Source organism: Chlamydomonas reinhardtii, chromosome 10, assembly GCF_000002595.2.
Source record: "Chlamydomonas reinhardtii strain CC-503 cw92 mt+ chromosome 10, whole genome shotgun sequence".
Lineage (NCBI taxonomy): Eukaryota > Viridiplantae > Chlorophyta > Chlorophyceae > Chlamydomonadales > Chlamydomonadaceae > Chlamydomonas > Chlamydomonas reinhardtii.
This window is the reverse complement of record NC_057013.1, coordinates 6,200,238-6,215,558: the sequence shown is the minus strand read 5'-3', so window position 1 is coordinate 6,215,558 and position 15,321 is coordinate 6,200,238. Positions and strand designations below refer to the sequence as shown.

General features: G+C 66.3%; 5 protein-coding genes across 6 annotated transcripts in view; 3 read left to right on the top strand and 2 right to left on the bottom strand.

The window, feature by feature from the left end:
- CHLRE_10g464450v5 (uncharacterized protein) overlaps positions 1–1,760 on the top strand; it is a 6,942-nt gene extending 5,182 nt beyond the window's left edge. The window contains exons 10-11 of the mRNA XM_043067224.1: positions 263–734; positions 967–1,760. Coding sequence (XP_042920621.1) covers positions 263–734; positions 967–1,239 — 745 coding nt within the window. The 3' untranslated portion in view covers positions 1,240–1,760. The remainder of the gene's footprint in view (positions 1–262; positions 735–966) is intronic.
- Positions 1,761–1,808: 48 nt separating this feature from the next.
- Positions 1,809–5,184, top strand: CHLRE_10g464400v5 (uncharacterized protein). Its single transcript, XM_043067223.1, has 8 exons — positions 1,809–2,417; positions 2,807–2,910; positions 3,051–3,174; positions 3,373–3,453; positions 3,617–3,825; positions 4,040–4,147; positions 4,361–4,665; positions 4,823–5,184. The coding sequence occupies exons 1-8, from the start codon at positions 1,843–1,845 to the stop codon at positions 4,844–4,846; spliced, it is 1,530 nt and encodes a 509-aa protein (XP_042920620.1). The 5' UTR covers positions 1,809–1,842; the 3' UTR covers positions 4,847–5,184.
- A 54-nt stretch (positions 5,185–5,238) lies between these two features.
- Positions 5,239–9,616, top strand: CHLRE_10g464350v5 (uncharacterized protein). Of its 2 annotated transcripts, none has more exons than XM_043067222.1 (9): positions 5,239–5,529; positions 5,604–5,665; positions 5,823–5,854; positions 6,099–6,622; positions 6,938–7,376; positions 7,636–7,798; positions 8,411–8,557; positions 8,791–9,024; positions 9,191–9,616. In XM_043067222.1, exons 1-9 carry the CDS (start codon positions 5,450–5,452, stop codon positions 9,223–9,225), a joined length of 1,716 nt encoding a protein of 571 aa, XP_042920618.1. In that variant the 5' UTR covers positions 5,239–5,449; the 3' UTR covers positions 9,226–9,616. The 2 variants fall into 2 exon arrangements, with proteins under 2 accessions (XP_042920618.1, XP_042920619.1); XM_043067221.1 differs by having other exon boundaries at positions 6,096–6,622.
- Positions 9,617–10,706: 1,090 nt separating this feature from the next.
- CHLRE_10g464325v5 (uncharacterized protein) lies at positions 10,707–12,948 on the bottom strand. Its single transcript, XM_043067220.1, has 4 exons — positions 12,795–12,948; positions 12,454–12,543; positions 11,736–12,314; positions 10,707–11,484 (listed from the first exon to the last, which is right to left on the bottom strand). The coding sequence occupies exons 1-4, from the start codon at positions 12,885–12,887 to the stop codon at positions 11,251–11,253; spliced, it is 996 nt and encodes a 331-aa protein (XP_042920617.1). The 5' UTR covers positions 12,888–12,948; the 3' UTR covers positions 10,707–11,250.
- Positions 12,949–12,996: 48 nt separating this feature from the next.
- The window catches only part of CHLRE_10g464300v5 (uncharacterized protein), a 3,892-nt gene continuing 1,567 nt past the window's right edge, over positions 12,997–15,321 (bottom strand). The window contains exons 4-6 of the mRNA XM_043067219.1: positions 14,188–15,315; positions 13,663–13,861; positions 12,997–13,487 (exon numbers count right to left, since the gene is read on the bottom strand). Coding sequence (XP_042920616.1) covers positions 14,629–15,315 — 687 coding nt within the window. The 3' untranslated portion in view covers positions 12,997–13,487; positions 13,663–13,861; positions 14,188–14,628. The remainder of the gene's footprint in view (positions 13,488–13,662; positions 13,862–14,187; positions 15,316–15,321) is intronic.

Below are 15,321 nucleotides of genomic sequence, written 5' to 3'. Positions count from 1 at the left end.
GGAGGGAGGGAGGGAGGGAGGGAGGGAGGGAGCGAGGGAAGAGAAGGCCATGGCCACCGCCAGCGTCAGGGCGCGGGGCGCCCGGTGCGGGGCGAGAAGGGGCGACATACCTTCCCAGTACGCCACCCTTCTTGCAGCTCCTGCAGCGCCATCATACCGCGTCGGGACGCTTGTCGCACTGTTAGCGCTGCTTGCACCGCACTCGCACGGATTCCCAACACTCGCTCGCAACGGCACCATCAAACCCTCTGTCTGCACGCAGGTACTCCTTCATGCACGGCCACCGCCGCGCCGGCTACTATCGCGCACGCAACTTCAAAACCCAGATCGCGGCGCGACCCGCCGTGGAACCGCCGCCGCTGGGCGCGCTGCAGCAGCAGCCGCAGTCCATGCCGCTCACATCAGCGCAGCAACAGGGCCAGGGTGGACAAGTGGCGCCGCCGTCGGCGCAGCACGGGGCCCCTGCCGCAGGCGCCGCCGGGGCGGCGGTCCGCGCCGCCACCGGACCGACCAGCGGCAGCAGCAGCAGCAGTAGCAGCAGTGACGCGGCGGTGGCACGCGGCTACGTGGATTTGCCCACTCGCATGACCGAGCAGTTTGACGTATCGGTGCTAGGGGGCGGCGCCGGCGGCGCGGGGTGTGGCGGCGGGCTGGGCCCGTGGCGCTGCCTGCGGCTTCAGGCCACGGGGGCTCAGGAGGACGGCGTACACAGGCTGTGTGTGCGCGCGCTGAGGGTGAGTGGCAAAAGGGCCCGGGCGTGGGGCCGGGGCAGGCGGACAGCATTGGGGACATGGTCACATGGCACTTCGGCCTCCGTGACTGCCCCGGATTACGTGACAAAGGCCAGCCTTTCCTCATTGAAGCTTACACTAGCACCATCGCTCCTTCCTTACCAACCTATGTCCCGACCCAGATCTCCTCTCCTCCCCTGTGTCCTTCCCGTGCTGTGTCCCGCATTGCTTGCAGATGTACGGCACCGCCCGTGTCGACCTCATGCAGCAGGCGGGCGGCTTCACGGTGCAGCCGGCCTGGGTGCTCAACGCGCGCGTGGAACCCCACCCGTACCCGCACACGCACACGCATTACCCGGGCGGCGCAGGCGGAGGCTACGGCGGCGGCGCGCCCGGGGGGGCTGGAGGCGGGGGCGGAGCGGCGGGGGGAGGGTACGGCGTGCCGCAGCACCACCACCCGCAGAACGGCGGCGGGCTGCTGCACGCCTACCACAGCTGGAACGGGTAAGCGGCTGCAGCGCCGGCGCTGGTGATGCAGAGGAATGCTGGGGAGCTGATGAGTGCTGGTGACGCGGCAGGTGGCAGCGGGCCAGCGGCATTTGGTGCTGGCGGTTTGCAGGATGGGCAAGAGTAGGACGCCGGCCCGGGGTGTACAAATACCGTAGGTGCCAGCAACGCTTACAGCATGCGTAGCATGCCGGCAATGTACTGTGTACAGGTGTAGTTGTACTCATATATGAGTTTTGAGTTAGGCTCCTACATGCTTGACAGCGTAGGTGCAAGAGTGTGCCTGACTCAGCCCCGTGTGGGTCGAAACTCCCAGCCTTCCTTTATGAGCGGCGTTCGCGGATGTTAAGTTCATTATCCAGATCCCAAGAAATATGTTGCCGTGACGAACTGGGCACGAACGGATATCTCAATTATGCGATCCGGGATCCAGAACCGAGAACCCACGGAACTTGACTGACGTGCTGGTGTCAAGACTGTTAACTGCAGGCGGCAATATCCTAAGTGTAAAGTGCAAACTGGCCCCGCTTTCATATTGCAGGTCCTATTCTTACGCTAGATCCGCCAGCCTCGAGCCAGCGCTGCAGCAGCAGCAGCGACAACCATGCGGGTGGGCGGTGATAGCAACAACAGCAGCGGCAGTAGCACCAGCAGCGCGGCCGCAGCATCTGCGCGAACCACCGCCGAGTTGCCTAACACCGGCAGTAGCAGCCTGACGCCGTCCGCCGGCTCAGCAGGGCGCATGCGCGGCGGGTCCGAGCACACGCCACAAGGGCGCAGCGGTGGCGGCGGCGCGGCGGGCAGTGGCGGCCGCCACAAGCAGCAGAAGCAGCATGCTACCGCCGCCGCCGCCGCGTGCGTGCTGGCGGTGCTGTGCGCCCTGTCTGGCACCGGCCTGGCAGCCCGCTCCTCTTCTGAAGTGTCGGCTGGCGGCTCTGGCGATGCCGGCCAGTCGAATGCGGGCAGCAGGCGGGCGCAAACCCAACCTCCACACCTCCAAACCCCCAACTCCCAACAGCCTCAGCAGCCGCCCCGCCTGGGCGGCGGGGCCTCGCGCGCGCCGCCCCGGCTGCTGATCCAGGGCGGCGCCAAGGCCGCCGCAGGCGCCTACCCCTTCGTGGCGGTGGTCAGCAGGTTGGACGGAAGCTACCTGTGCGCCGGGTCGCTGGTGCACCCCAGGTGTGTTGGCTGGCAGGGTGCTGGGGCAGTCCAGTTCAAAAACAGCTAAACCAGGACTCAGAAGGTGGGGTAGTTTGTTCCAGTGGGGGTTATACGCCCGAGATTGGGGGTGACATTGAGCCGAGTGGACGGAGGGCGGGGCGAGCAGGGCGCCGGGGTTTCCGGCGGGCACGCCAGCGGACTGGTCGAGGGCAAGCACAGCAAGGAGAAGAGCTGTCAAGGGCTTTCGCCGTCGAGACGCGCCATGCCCCCCTCCTGCTGCCCCCTCCTGCTGCTGCCTTTCTCCCCACCGCCCACCGGCTGCCGCCCGCCTGCCTCCCCCCTTCATACTTGTGATTTTAATCTCTCCGTTCTCTCATGAACGGCTGCTGCCCCACCCCGCCACCCAGGCTGGTCCTGACCGCAGCGCACTGCGTGACGCCTGCAGTGGGCGGCACCGCCAACCCGCGCGTGCACCTGGGGCTAGACCGACTGGAGCCGGGCGCAACCATCGGTGCGTGCGTGCGTGCGTTTGTGCGGCGGCACGTGCATGCAGTGGTTTCCGTGGGTGGGGTCTGCGCCTCGTGATTTCTCCCACACCGGTACGTACGTGCCGCTAACGAGCACGCGCCAAATGTACCGACCCGTGTGCAGAGAATCGCGGCGCGAGGCTGATGGCGGCTGGGGCGGCGGCGCTGGCGGCGTTGGTGGGTCTGGGCAGCACCGGCGGCGTGGCGGGCGGCCCCGCGCTTGCCACACGCAGCCTGCCGCACCCACGGTACGTGCCGGGCTACCGGTGCCGCACGGTGTGCCCCACCCAGTGCTGCAAGACCGCGCTTTCTTCCCCTACCCTACGGCCCTATCAAACCTAGCATCCCACTCCATGCCCCGGTTTGAAACCCTTGTTGTACTGCACAGCTCTCCTTGGCAAAACTCCAACTCCATTGTCGTTTCCCAAATCCACAACACCCCGCAGCTACAACCCAGGCAACTTCGATTTTGACGCGGCGCTGCTGGTGCTGGAGCGAGACGCGCCGGCGGGGGCGAGGGTGGTCAGGTAGGCGTGTGGGCGTGTGTGTGTGTGTGTGCAGGCAAGCCGCATGGGTCCTGCCTGCAGTCCCGGCGGCTTCCGTAAGTGTCATCCGCCATCCCCTACCCCTTGAAACACCGTATTCACCCCGTCCCCCCTTGCCGGCTGCTGCCCACGCACCCCGCTCCAGGCTGCCTGACCCGGCCGGCGACCTGCCCCAGTCGGCGGCCGGCGGCGGCGACCCCGGGCTGACGGTGCTGGGGTGGGGCAGCACCGAGATGGGCGTGCTGAGCCAGGACCTGCGCAGCGCGGACGTGCGGCCGCTGCCGGTGGCCACGTGCGGGCTGCTGTTCGGGCCGTACGGCACGGTCATGACGCCGCGCATGATGTGCATGACGGGTGAGGGGGTTTGGGCGTGTGTCGTGGGAGTGTGTCCACACGCGAGGTTGACGAGGAAGCGCCATCGAATGACGGATGGAGCACTTGCCCCAGGCTTGCCCCGCCTGACCTCTGCTGCTTGGCCTACCGGCATCGCCGCACACCAGTGCTTGACCCCCCGCCCCCGTGCTCCCCGGGTCGATCTCTCACTCTCTCCCTCCCTCCCTCCCTGCAGGCCGCACCTGCGCCGGCGACTCGGGCGGGCCGCTGGTGCTGCGCGGCAGCGGCGGCGGCAGGGGCAGGGGCGGCAACATGGATGATGACTTTACCCTCTTGGGCCACGGTGAGTTGTTGTGAGCGCAAACATTTCTGTTTGGATGCGATGAGCCTGGCCGGTGTAACTGCCACTACACGCTACCGGTATGTGAAATGCGCTTGCGACTGCCGAACCAATGGACCTCACACCGCTCCATTCCGCTGCGTGAACCGCGACCCCTCATCGTGAGCCTGGCTGAATCTCCTCCCCCGCGCCACACACATGCATACCGCCCCGCAGTGTCGTTTGGCTTCCCCCGCTCCAAGGGCCAGGGCTGCCCCGCGCCCAACCCCGCCACCGTGTTTGCGAACCTGCGAGACCCCGGCATCAGCGACTGGGTTCGCAATGTCATGGCGCAGCTGCAGCAGCAGAGCGCAGGCGGCGTCGGAGGAGGAGGCAGCAGCAGCGGCTTTGACGGGCTGGGCGCGGGGCTGGAAGCTATGCTGCAGGCGGCGGCAGATGCGCAAGAACAGCAGGCAGCAGCGGCGGCGGCGGCTGGTGGCGGTGCGGATGGAGGCGGAGGCGGCGCGGGAGCAAGGCAGCAGGTGAGGGCGGGACTGAGCTGCAAAGGTTCGGGTTCGGAGGCTGACTGAGGATCGTCTGGGGAAAAGGGGGCGTGACGGCTGGGCAAACCGGGCGTGGCGTGGCGGCCACGCGGGCCCTTGCTGATGCCGCTGTACGCGCATGTGCAATTGCTCGCAGGCTCAACAAGGACACCACCGTTAGCTATACAGAGGCCCGTCTAAGAAGGCGACACCCGTGATCTATGGCAGCCTGGTATTTCTCTGCAGCAGTCGGGATGTTGCAAGCGCGGATGTGACACGTTTTCGGGATGTCATGCTAGGTCCGTAGCTAGTGATTTGGGTCCCCGGTATTGAATGTTGTTTCAGTATGTCTGCTCTTGCGTCGAGGATTCATGGCGTAAGGCCGGGGCAGGCATGGGGACGAGGGGAACGACGAGGGGTGGTGGGGGCTGGTGGGGATCGCGAAGCTGCGTGAAGAGGGGGCGCAGCACGCGTGCCATGTTCGGGCGATGCATTTTCACAGAAAGAACTCAAGAGCAGCGCTCTCAAGCTCATGTGCACATATACTTCGTGTGTCCTTGCAAGTCTCTTGGCTAGCCTCGCGTCCGCCAGGCGCGAGCGGCAAGCAGTTTTGAATACACTGAAGTTCAGACGGTGCTGACGATCAGAACGTCTTGTGTCTGCTCTTAAGTCCAGTTGTCAACGAATATCCGGACACGCATAGACTCCCTCTGAGTCTCACAGGCAGCGAGCCTGCTTTCTAACTTGTGCCGCTTGTGAGCAGCGCGATAAGCCGATAACCAATATGGCTTGCCACCCCGACGACGAGGATTACGGCTATGGAGGCACGGATGTGGATGAGGACTTCGACCAAATAGAGCAGAGGTGGGCTGGGCAGCCAAGGGGCACTTGGCTTGAATAGTCTCCGTGACATAGCAACCCGACTCCCTGTCGCACAGGCCTCCCCCCGCGAGGGCGCTGCCCTCAAATGGCCCCCCGAGCAACGCGTATGTGAACAACGGTGAGGTTACTGCGTGGCGGCGGTTTGGGGGGCGAGCAGGGAAGCGGCTGTCCCCTTGCTTCCCCCACATGTGCGTTATCCCTGAGCGGGCTCGCGTGCACGGCCTTACCCAATCCCCCATCCCCCGTTACTTCCGTGAAACCCGTTTTTGTAACAGGCTCTATCAAGCGCGGCCGCACCCCAGATGAGGTATGGACGAGGGGGAAAAGCAATCGGGACTGATGCATGCGTTTTGAAGGGCTTCCGTGCCCAACCCACATGGCGTATTGCGCCACTGCAACACTGCATAGCACTACGCGCAGCTACCGCGCCTGCCACGCGCAATCCCAAACCCCTCCGCCACACCGCACAAAACACCTCTCACCCGTAGCACCACCTGGCAATCCCCCCCGGTGCCGGCGCCGGCGCTGGCGGCCCGGGCGACCCCCAGCAGGTCCCCGACACAGCAGCCGACCAGCGACCCCCCAACCCCTACACTGCCGGCAACGGCGCCGCCGCCGCCGCCGGCTTCCACCAAGACCAGCCGCCGCCGCACCACCACCAGCAGTCAAGCTACGACGGGTACGGGGCGCCCTTGCACCAGCAGCAGCAGCAGCAGCCCAACAAACGCTCCGCGGGCGGCGCCCCAGGCGCGCAGTTCGCGCAGCCCGCGCCAGGCTACAACAACACCCACGCATTCAACAACGCCGAAGACGGCGCTTTCCAGCAGCCTGCTTATGACAACGGCGTAGGCGGCACGGCTGCTGCTGCTGCTGCCGGCGGTCCCGGTGCTGTGGACGCGGGCGGCGGCGGCTCCAGCCCCTACGGCGCCTTTGCGGCCGCCGGGCCCAATGGCGAGCCGGTGCCTTGCGCCTGCGGCGAGCCGGCCGTGCGGCGTGTGTCCAACAGCGCCGCCAACCCCGGCCGCCCCTTCTTCAAATGCGCCAAGGGCATGGGGCAGCAGTGCAAGTTCTTCAAGTGGGTGGGGCTCGCTGGGTGGTGGGGGGTGTGGCGAGGGAGGAGGGCTTGGGGTGTGGGGGGCGGGTTGTAAGTACCAGCCCAAACTGAAGCAAAGGGGGGGCTGGAGGGGTGGGAGGCTGGGAGGCTGGGGTGGGAGGAGGATGGCAGCGGGCCTGCACTTGTCGGGTGTGCGGTCTCATGCCGGCAAACTGCGGCGGCTGGCAGCATGGCCTCAACGGTGGGGGGGGTTTTCGGCTGGCTTCAGGCTGCCACAAGCCTTTGTTAGAACCCCGCATTACCACGTGACGACCACGTGTGCGCTACGGTATGCAGGTGGGAGGACGAGCTGGGCGGCGGCGGCGGCGGCGGCACGCAGGGCGGCGGCGCCGCCGCTGGCGGCTACGGCGGCGGTGCTGGCGGCTACGGCGCCGGCGGCGGCGGCACGCCGGGTGGCAGCATGAGCGTGTACGGCAGCACTGGAGGAGCGGGTGGCGGCGGCGCCGGCGGCCGGCCCTTTGGTGGCAACAACCCCTACGCCGCCGTACCGACCAGCAGCCAGGCCGCTAGCACCTCGGGCCCTGGCGGCGCCCGCGCCGGCGGCGGCGGCGGCGCCTGGGACGGCGCGCCGCCGGAGGCCGTTGGCGCCGACGGCGTGGGTGCGGGCGGTGAGGAGGTGGTCAAGTGCGGCTGCGGCGAGCCGTGCCCGGTGAAGACGTCCAACAGCACCAACAACCCGGGCCGCCAGTTCTTCGCCTGCCCCAAGATGCGCGACGTAAGCGGCATGGGCGACGGACGGGTGGGGCGCGTGGCGGGCCTTTTCTTGACAGGTTCGATGGGCTTGGGTGCTGGGGTGGGGAGGTGGATGGCGCTGGCAGCCGGGGGCGGGTCGGCGAGGGCGGCGGCAGGTGACGGCAGGGGCGCGGTGGGTGCGGGCGTGATGGCTTGCAGGAGCACATGTGTTGTTGTGCACCTGAGGGGCTGGTGGTTGCCCGCCGTCGAGCACGTGCCTGGTTGCGGCCCCTGCCGCACAGGACCCCACGCGCTGCCGCTTCTTCTGCTGGGCTGACGAGGTGGACAAGAACGGCGGCGGGGCAGCTGGCGGCGGCGGCTTCGGCGGCGGTTACGGCGGTGGCGGCGGCGGCTATGGCGGAGGTGGCGGCGGCGGCGGCGTGTGCTATGTCTGCCAGCAACCAGGTGTGTGTGTTAAAGAGCACAAGGAAAAGGTGTGTGTGTGTGTGTGTGTGCGTGCGGGTGTGTGTGTGTGTATGTGTATGTGTGCGTGTGTGTATGTGTATGTGTTTGTGCGTGTGTGGGGGCCTGTGTGCCCGAGCCCAGCGAAGAAAAGTCCCGTCATCATCAGACGGAGGGGGGTATCAGTTCACGGAGAACGGAGTGATCAACTCATAAGTATGGGTATGTTTTCACCATTCCCAGTAACGGAAGTGCGGGTTGCAGGGGGCATGTGATGCATGGAGGGGTCTAAGTCGCTTTGGGCCGGTGGGGCATACGGGTTGGGGTCAGCGGGGCAGCATTGGGGGCATAGGGGCGGCCGCGCACTCAGGCTCCGAGGGAGGAAGCTCGTGACTCCAAGTAGCAATATACCGCGCAAGCGGCACGCGTGTGATCGATGGGTCTGGGCTGCCGTGCCGGGTATCAGGTCAACGTGTCACGTTGCACGTCGGCCCCCAAGGTTTGGAGGACACACATGCAAGCAAAGATGTGGTGTCCCTGGGATGCAGGTGCTGAGTACACAAGTGCTGACCGCCGCGTGTCTTCCCTGTCTGTCTATCTGTCTGTGTGCTGCAGGCCACTTCGCGAGCGCATGCCCGCAGAAGGGAGCCGGCGGCGGCGGCGGCGGCTACGGCGGCTACGGCGGCCGCGGCGGCGGCGGCGCTGGCGGCGGCGGCGGCGCGGCCAGCGGCGACAGGCCGTGCTACCTGTGCCAACAGACGGGTGCGTTGGGAGCAGCGGGGTGTGTAAGCCGTTGGGGGGTTGGCCGGCAGCAAAACGCAGATCATCGATTTGCAGTGCACACAGCAGTTACCACGCATGCAGCTGCCGCCTGCCGCTCTCCTTGCCTTGGCCCATTATCCCAGTGTGTCTCCTGACCTGCATTTTGGAACCTATCTCGCTGGGCTCGGGCGCATGACCCACCCCCCCTCTTCATCGCCCCCATGCTCGCGCAGGGCACTGGGCGCGCGACTGCCCCACCAAGCAGGCAGGCGGCGGCGGCGGCGGCTACGGCGGCCGCGGCGGCGGTGGAGCCGGCGGTCCGCCGCAGTCGTTCGCCAGCCGCTTCAACCGTGACGGCGGCGGCGGTGGCGCCGGTGGCTATGGCGGCGGTGGCGGCGGCTACGGCGGTGGCGGCCGGGGCGGTGGCGGCGGCGGCGGCGGCAACTGCTACAAGTGCGGCCAGCCAGGTGGGTGGCGGCTGCAAGGCACTGTACGGTGGTTTACGGTGCTGCCGTGTCGGCCTCTGCAGGCTGCAGCAGTTGGGTCCACGGTGCCATAAAGTAACGCGCTCTCACTATTGGCTGAAACACTCGATGCCTTGTCGCCGCCCCCGTGTGATCCGCCCCCTCACAGGTCACTGGGCGTCGCAGTGCCCCACTGGGCGGTAGCGGCGGTAGCGGAGCGGTGGAGCAACAGTGGCGGCAGCGGCGGTGATGGCGGTGGCTGCAGCGGCACTGACGCCATTGGTGCGGCTTAGTGATTGGTGTGGGCTGGCAGCAAGCGGAGTGGGTGTGATGTGCGGCAGTCGGTGAGCAAAGCGGCCGGTGGATGTGTGGGTGTGGGTGTGTACTTGTGTGGCTGGGAGGGATGCGGAGGACGCGGTCCGTGGACAGGTGCGGTAGCTTGCTCGGAGGAGGCTTGGCGTGCGGCCTCGCACTGACACAATGCGGCTGCATGCGGGGTGTGGACATGTCGCCTGGTAGGCCGTGGCATGTATTTGGAGAGGATTGCTGATAAAGTGTGCGTACGCCCCACCTCGCCTTGTAAACACTGTGAACTTCTGCGGGACGGGCCGGCAAATGCTTGAGGTCACCAATACCAATCCGATCCGCGTACGTATTCCATGTTCAGTCAAGCGACACAACAGCCCTCATCTCTTCACTCACGTCACGGCCGTCCTTGCTGCCTACCGCGCCGCCCCGTACCTGGGTATTCATTGCCTGCCGCGCCACTGAGCCCCTTCAAACACGCACATACATCAAGCAACCTACGCACAATACCTGTCAACTAACGAACACTTCCAACAATACCTTGACCCGCAGGCAAGGCACCGTCACAACGCGGGCAGGTAGCCTATTATCGTCTTTGCACTTTCGTGACTGGGCAGGCTTTCTGATAATGATGAGAATTCTTCGTTGGGCCCAGACATCCCCCCAGCACGTGAGCTTAATTAGTTAATTTGGCTTCCTGCCTCGTCCGTCGCAGTCTCGCACGCCGCCACGCCCCCTGCGCCCCTACCCCGCCCAGAGGCCTTAACTGCGTGCCGCGGGGGCTGGTGCTGAGCCCACAGCGCCGCGGCCCGGCGCCCCAACCTCACTACTACCACTGCTGCTGGTCGTGCTGCGGCGCCCCCGGCGGCTGCGGCTTGGCGGGCTTTTCGTCCTGGCTGTGTTTTGCCCTGTGTGTGTGCGCGTGCCCCCTCTCCGCGCTCCCGTGCCGCAGGGCTGATGCTTTTAAGACGCCGCCTCCTGTCATGCCACCGGGGAGCTCTTCGTGAGCCCGGGCTCCATCCAGCCGCGTACCCAAGTACCCACCTACGTACCAGCCCCAGCGCTGCCAGCCTCTGCAGCCACCCAGCGTCCCATGCTAGCTGTCCCGTGCCTCTCCCCAGCTGTCCCACCCCAGCAGTCCCACATCCGCTGTCCCCTCCCAGATGTCCCTCCCAGCTGTCCCTTCCAGTAGTCCCTTCCAGTTGTCCCTTCCAGCTGTCCCACACCAACTGTCCCACCCCAGCTGTCCCTTCGGCTCCCTTCTCAAACGCAGCTTCAGCGAAATCTACAGCCTGCCCGACTCCCGGCGTGTGCGGCCTTCCGCCCGCCTTCCCAAACGCAACAGCCCCCGCCTCTCCTCGCCAGCCGCTCACAGCCGAAACTCTGCTTCTTTCTTAATCAGCCACAAACATCAGCCACAAACAATGCCTCGGAAACAACACCTCGGAAACTTCCTCCCATCTAGTGCGCGGCCACAGCTCCCCTACCGAACGTCGCAGCACCTATCCTCACCATCAGCAACGCTTCCTCACCTCCGGTTGTGTTGTTGGCGTGTTGCACCGCATTCGGCCTGCCCGCCACAATTGTCGTACACATTCGGGCCCCTCTTCTGCTTTGCTTCGCCTTGTTCTTGCCCCTGCTTGTCACACTGTCGCCCGGCCATTGTTTTGCTGCACGCCGTTGCATTACGCTAGTGCTCGTCTACACAGCTCATCCGTGGACGCCGGTCGACTGCCTGCAGGTGCGCATCGGCTATGCTATCCGCGCGGTGTGGCGTCGCATTGAGTCTGTGTGGTGCTATCGCCTTGGCCGGGCGCCCGGAGCGTGAGGAATGCGCGTCAGCAAAACATCGACACATCCTGCCAGCTACCGTCGGTACAGTAACAGCGCGCGAACGACGCACCAATGCCTTGTCCCTTCTTGCTACGCATTTATGTGGGCACGGGTGGGAACCACACACATCGGGACTACGCTTTCCTGCCCCTTGCCATGTTCCATCACGGGCTGCGGCAGCAGCAGCGCCCGCCCCAGTGCGGCCGCCAGCAGCAGGTGTGTGCCGATGTCGAATGCGGTGCCGGCGCAGTACCAGGCCACCTGGCCCAGCGGGAAGCGGTGCAGGCGCTCGCGCGGGCTGACAACCGCCGACATGGACACAACCTGGCAGTGCGGCGGGGGGCGGGGCAGGGGGTTGTAAATACCAGCCCAAAGCCCCAAACTAACCCAAATCAAGTTAAACTAGCGGAGCACAGGCAGGCGGGGGGTGGGTGCAGGGAGGGCCGCCGGGGTGCGGAATTAGCGGAATCGGGGTTGACGGCCCACGCGACTGCGCGCACACGAACCATCACATGCACCTGCGGGGCCCACCGCCCACGACCCGGCCCTCAGACCCATGAGGCCAGGGCGCTCACCCGGCGCGCGTGCGGCTGGTTCCAGGCCGCAATGTAGAACACGTGCAGCACCGCGTGCCCCGCCGCCGCCGCCGCCGCCAGCCCCCGGAGGCGCAGCTGTCGCAGCCGCGCCCACAACTGCTGCAGCAGCGACGGCACTGCTGCTGAGCTGCGCCAGGCGTTACTGCCACGAGGGGGCTGCTGGTGCACGTGCAGATGCCAGGCCACGGGATCGGCGGTACACAGGCCTGAAGCAGCCACAGCTGTGACATTCGTACTGTGTCCGCTGCCGCTCTTGTTCCAGCCAGGGGTACCATTGCTTAGATTGTCGTGGCAGGAGGCGTCAGCGCACCCGCAGCAGAGCATGTCGCCTGTGGCGGGTGCTGCTGCCGCCAGTGATTCCCGCTCCTTGCTCCTTGCGGGGGCGCGCGCGGCGGTCGCACTGCAGCTCCCATTGCCTGCTGGCTTGGTGCCAGAGCGGGTGCGGCTGCTGGTGTGGGGGTCGCCGCTGGCCGCAACCGCACCACTAGCGCTGCTGGCGCTGCGGCTCCTCGCCAGCAGCCGCTGCAGCCCGCCAGGGTCCGTCGCCCAGAAGGCGGCCTGTGCAGCCGTGTTGCGTATTCGGTGCAGCAGACTATACTGTATAAAGTGCATGTACAGTGCAGTGCGTTCAAGGTGCTAGTGCAACATCCATGCTCCGTGCCAGCGCCACACACACATCATATCGGTACGCACGCACCTGCACGCTGACCAGGTCCCACACGAAGTAGCGGTAGCGCTGGGCGCTGAGGTAGACCTCGGGGTAGGGCGAGCCCACGCAGCACAGCACCTGCACGGCGCGTGCGTGTGACGTGTGACGTGTGGCGTGAGTCAATTGTCAGAGCCAAAGGAAAGAGAGCATCGTGCGCGTGCGTGCGTGTACGGTGTGTGTGACTATATGTTGTTGTGTGTGGTTACAAGGTGGTGAGCACGACGTGCATTCCTATATGTGTGCCGAAGCAGCCCATGAGTCACCCGCCGATAGTACAAAGGGCTGGTGCAGGCTGCTGTTAACCCACACGGGCGAGCGAAGCCCTGCACCTTGGTGTGTGTGGCCGCCAGCAGCAGCTCCGAGCCCAGCAGCGAGGCCCGCAGCAGCGGCAGTAGCAGCGGCAGCAGCAGGGCGGCGCCCATGCTGCAAGCAAGGATAACGGAGTGAGTGTCTGGCTTTGTTGCTCTGTTTTTGTGTTTTACGGTAAGCAAGGCTGGGCCAATGCGGCATATTGCAAGCTTGTCTTGCTTGCTGGTCGTCAGCACCATCCGGCGACCCAGGGGGCCCATTGCGCAATTCCGAAGTACAGGCGTGTCACGCTGTTCCCGGGGATCACGCTTCTCTCCTTCCCACCGTCGGTTGCCCGTTGCCGTGGTGGCCGGTTCCTTGCCATCCCGTGTCTGCGAACCCTAGCTCTTCGAACTGGCTGTGTGCCTTAGATGTCGGAAGGTCGAAATGTCGGTAGCTGGGTAATCATGCCTACCTTACTTCCTGAGGGACGCATGAAAGCACGCTTGATCACTGACCGTCAGTCATGCGCCCTCATGTGCCACAAAATCTTCAGGCATGTCAGTCATGGGCCCGTGTCAGTCGTGGATGCTAATGCAGTCGCGCGCGCCCACTGCACTAAGCAATTTAAGGGGTCTGTGGAATTGGGGGTTAGTGTCAGGTCGCGCCTCTCGCGCGGGCAGCACCCACAGCGGGTAGCAGGCATGTTGCGCTCTCAGCACAGCCGTGACAGCCTGGAATGGGTACAGCAGTTGGGACAGCAGGTTTCGTAATGCACCAATGCGCAGTTTCTTAAACCATTGGAACCAGCATCTTTTAATACTCCAAGCCCAGGCCATCAATCCCAATGTGCGGATAGATTCAACCCCAAGCAGCAGTGGATACAGAGCGAGATCACGTGGGACTCGCCTGGGTCGTCCGCGTCGTCTGGGCGCGTCGCCAGGCCGCCCTCGCGTACGGTTACGTAGGATTGCAGCTCCCAAGCAGGTCCCGCTGCCACAGAACAACCAGAAACTCGTTGACGCTCTCCAAGCCCAGGCTAGCCGCCGCGCCCGCACGCCGTGGGAGCGGCAGGGGAGCCGCATGCATGTAGCGGATACGGATGCCGCTGTGTGTGAGTGCGGGGGGAGTGCAGAGGTGAGGTGTGCGTTCCGGGCACCAGGAGGGGCTGTGCGAACGGTCGCGGAACGCCGTTCCCGGGGTCCAGCCGACTCGCCCCGTGGGGGTGGAAGAAGGTACACACGCGGCGAGCCGGGTGGCGCCGCCGTAATACGTCAATGAGGCCAGGTCACGCCGCCGCCAGCGCGGTGGCTGCAGGTCCGTCGCTTCGCGCCCGGCCAGTGACTGTGTCTAGCGCCACATCTGCCACAAAGCTGAAGTCAGCTGCTAGGAGGTGCTCGCCCGAGCCCGACGCCCGCGGGCCCACCCACTCACGAATGAAAGCCTGCTGCGCTGTGGATGCCAGGGGAAAGTAGGCTGACGTCAGCGTGAAGGTGTGGCCGCCCCACGGCACCTGTAAACTGACACCGCGGCCCGCCCACTCGCCAGCCGCCACCGACACGGCAGCTGCGCCGCCAGTGAGCACCATGGCGCCTTGCTGCAGAAGGCTCGAACGAATGAGGATTGCCGTGCCGCCAGTAACACGACGGCCAGCCGGCTTCTGGGCCGGCGCCCACCACGCAGTCCACTCGCGTGCATGCAGCCGCTGAGCGGCTGCCGCCAGGTCCGCCGTGACAAGGTCAATCACTGTCCGAGTCAAGAACGTGCGTCTTTTGGAGATACACCACATCCAGGCGCTGCCGTTCCCAGCAGCTCAGCAGGGCGTGCAGGCGCGAGCACCCCAGGTGGGGCACCCGCCTCCGCAGCCCCCGCAAGTTATACGACCCCACCCGCAAGGGTTGGGGCCCAGGAGCGGCCTGCTTCTGCCGCCGCATTACTGCTGCCCGCCCCCGGGCGGGGCGACCGAGCTAACGTCCATGAAGTCGCAGGACCGCCCCGCCTGCCCTGACACTGCAGCTTCGCGTTGACACCCAGCGCCGCCTCCGCCTCCACCAGCAGCCCCTGGCCGACGCCGCCCGCCAGGCCCTCATTACCCACGCCGCCGCCGCCACTCCACCCCGCGGGCAGTGCCGCCGGGCCCACGATGCCACCCACGCCAGCCGTTGACACCGGCGCGGCCGGCGGCGAGGCCGCCTCCACGCCCGCCGCAGCGGTGGCCTCCACGGCGGTCACAGTGCCACTCGCGCCCGCAGCCGCGGCCGCCGTCGCGGCCGCCCCGGCCTCAGCCGCCGCCGGGGTGCCCGCCGCCCCGGCCGCTGCTGCCGCCGCCGCGGCCGTCGCGGCGGCTTGCACCGCCGCCGCCGCCGCCAGGGCCTGTTTGGCCGCCTCGCTCTCCCGGATGGCCAGCGCCAGCGCCGCCTCGCCCGCCGCGGCCGCCGCCTGTTCCTGCTCCCGGCTCCGCTTGGGGGCCGCACGCCGGGCCGCAGCTGCCGCAGCGTCCAGCGCCGTCGGCGTCAGGTCCGGCATCATCTCGTCGTCGTCAGGCTTGTCCTCCACCGCGTCCTATTA

Excerpts from the sequence above, each read along its gene's own strand:
- CHLRE_10g464400v5 (XM_043067223.1), top strand. The coding sequence starts at position 1,843 with ATGCGGGTGGGCGGTGATAGCAACAACAGCAGCGGCAGTAGCACCAGC. Across the intron at positions 2,418-2,806 it reads GGGTCGCTGGTGCACCCCAG|GCTGGTCCTGACCGCAGCGC; the intron begins GTGTGTTGGCTG and ends CCCGCCACCCAG. Across the intron at positions 3,454-3,616 it reads GCGGGGGCGAGGGTGGTCAG|GCTGCCTGACCCGGCCGGCG; the intron begins GTAGGCGTGTGG and ends ACCCCGCTCCAG.
- CHLRE_10g464350v5 (XM_043067221.1), top strand. The coding sequence starts at position 5,450 with ATGGCTTGCCACCCCGACGACGAGGATTACGGCTATGGAGGCACGGAT. Across the intron at positions 5,855-6,095 it reads GCGGCCGCACCCCAGATGAG|CAGGTCCCCGACACAGCAGC; the intron begins GTATGGACGAGG and ends GGCGACCCCCAG. Across the intron at positions 6,623-6,937 it reads CAGCAGTGCAAGTTCTTCAA|GTGGGAGGACGAGCTGGGCG; the intron begins GTGGGTGGGGCT and ends TACGGTATGCAG.
- CHLRE_10g464325v5 (XM_043067220.1), bottom strand. The coding sequence starts at position 12,887 with ATGGGCGCCGCCCTGCTGCTGCCGCTGCTACTGCCGCTGCTGCGGGCC. Across the intron at positions 12,544-12,794 it reads TGGCGGCCACACACACCAAG|GTGCTGTGCTGCGTGGGCTC; the intron begins GTGCAGGGCTTC and ends CGCGCCGTGCAG. Across the intron at positions 12,315-12,453 it reads GGGACCTGGTCAGCGTGCAG|GCCGCCTTCTGGGCGACGGA; the intron begins GTGCGTGCGTAC and ends ACGGCTGCACAG.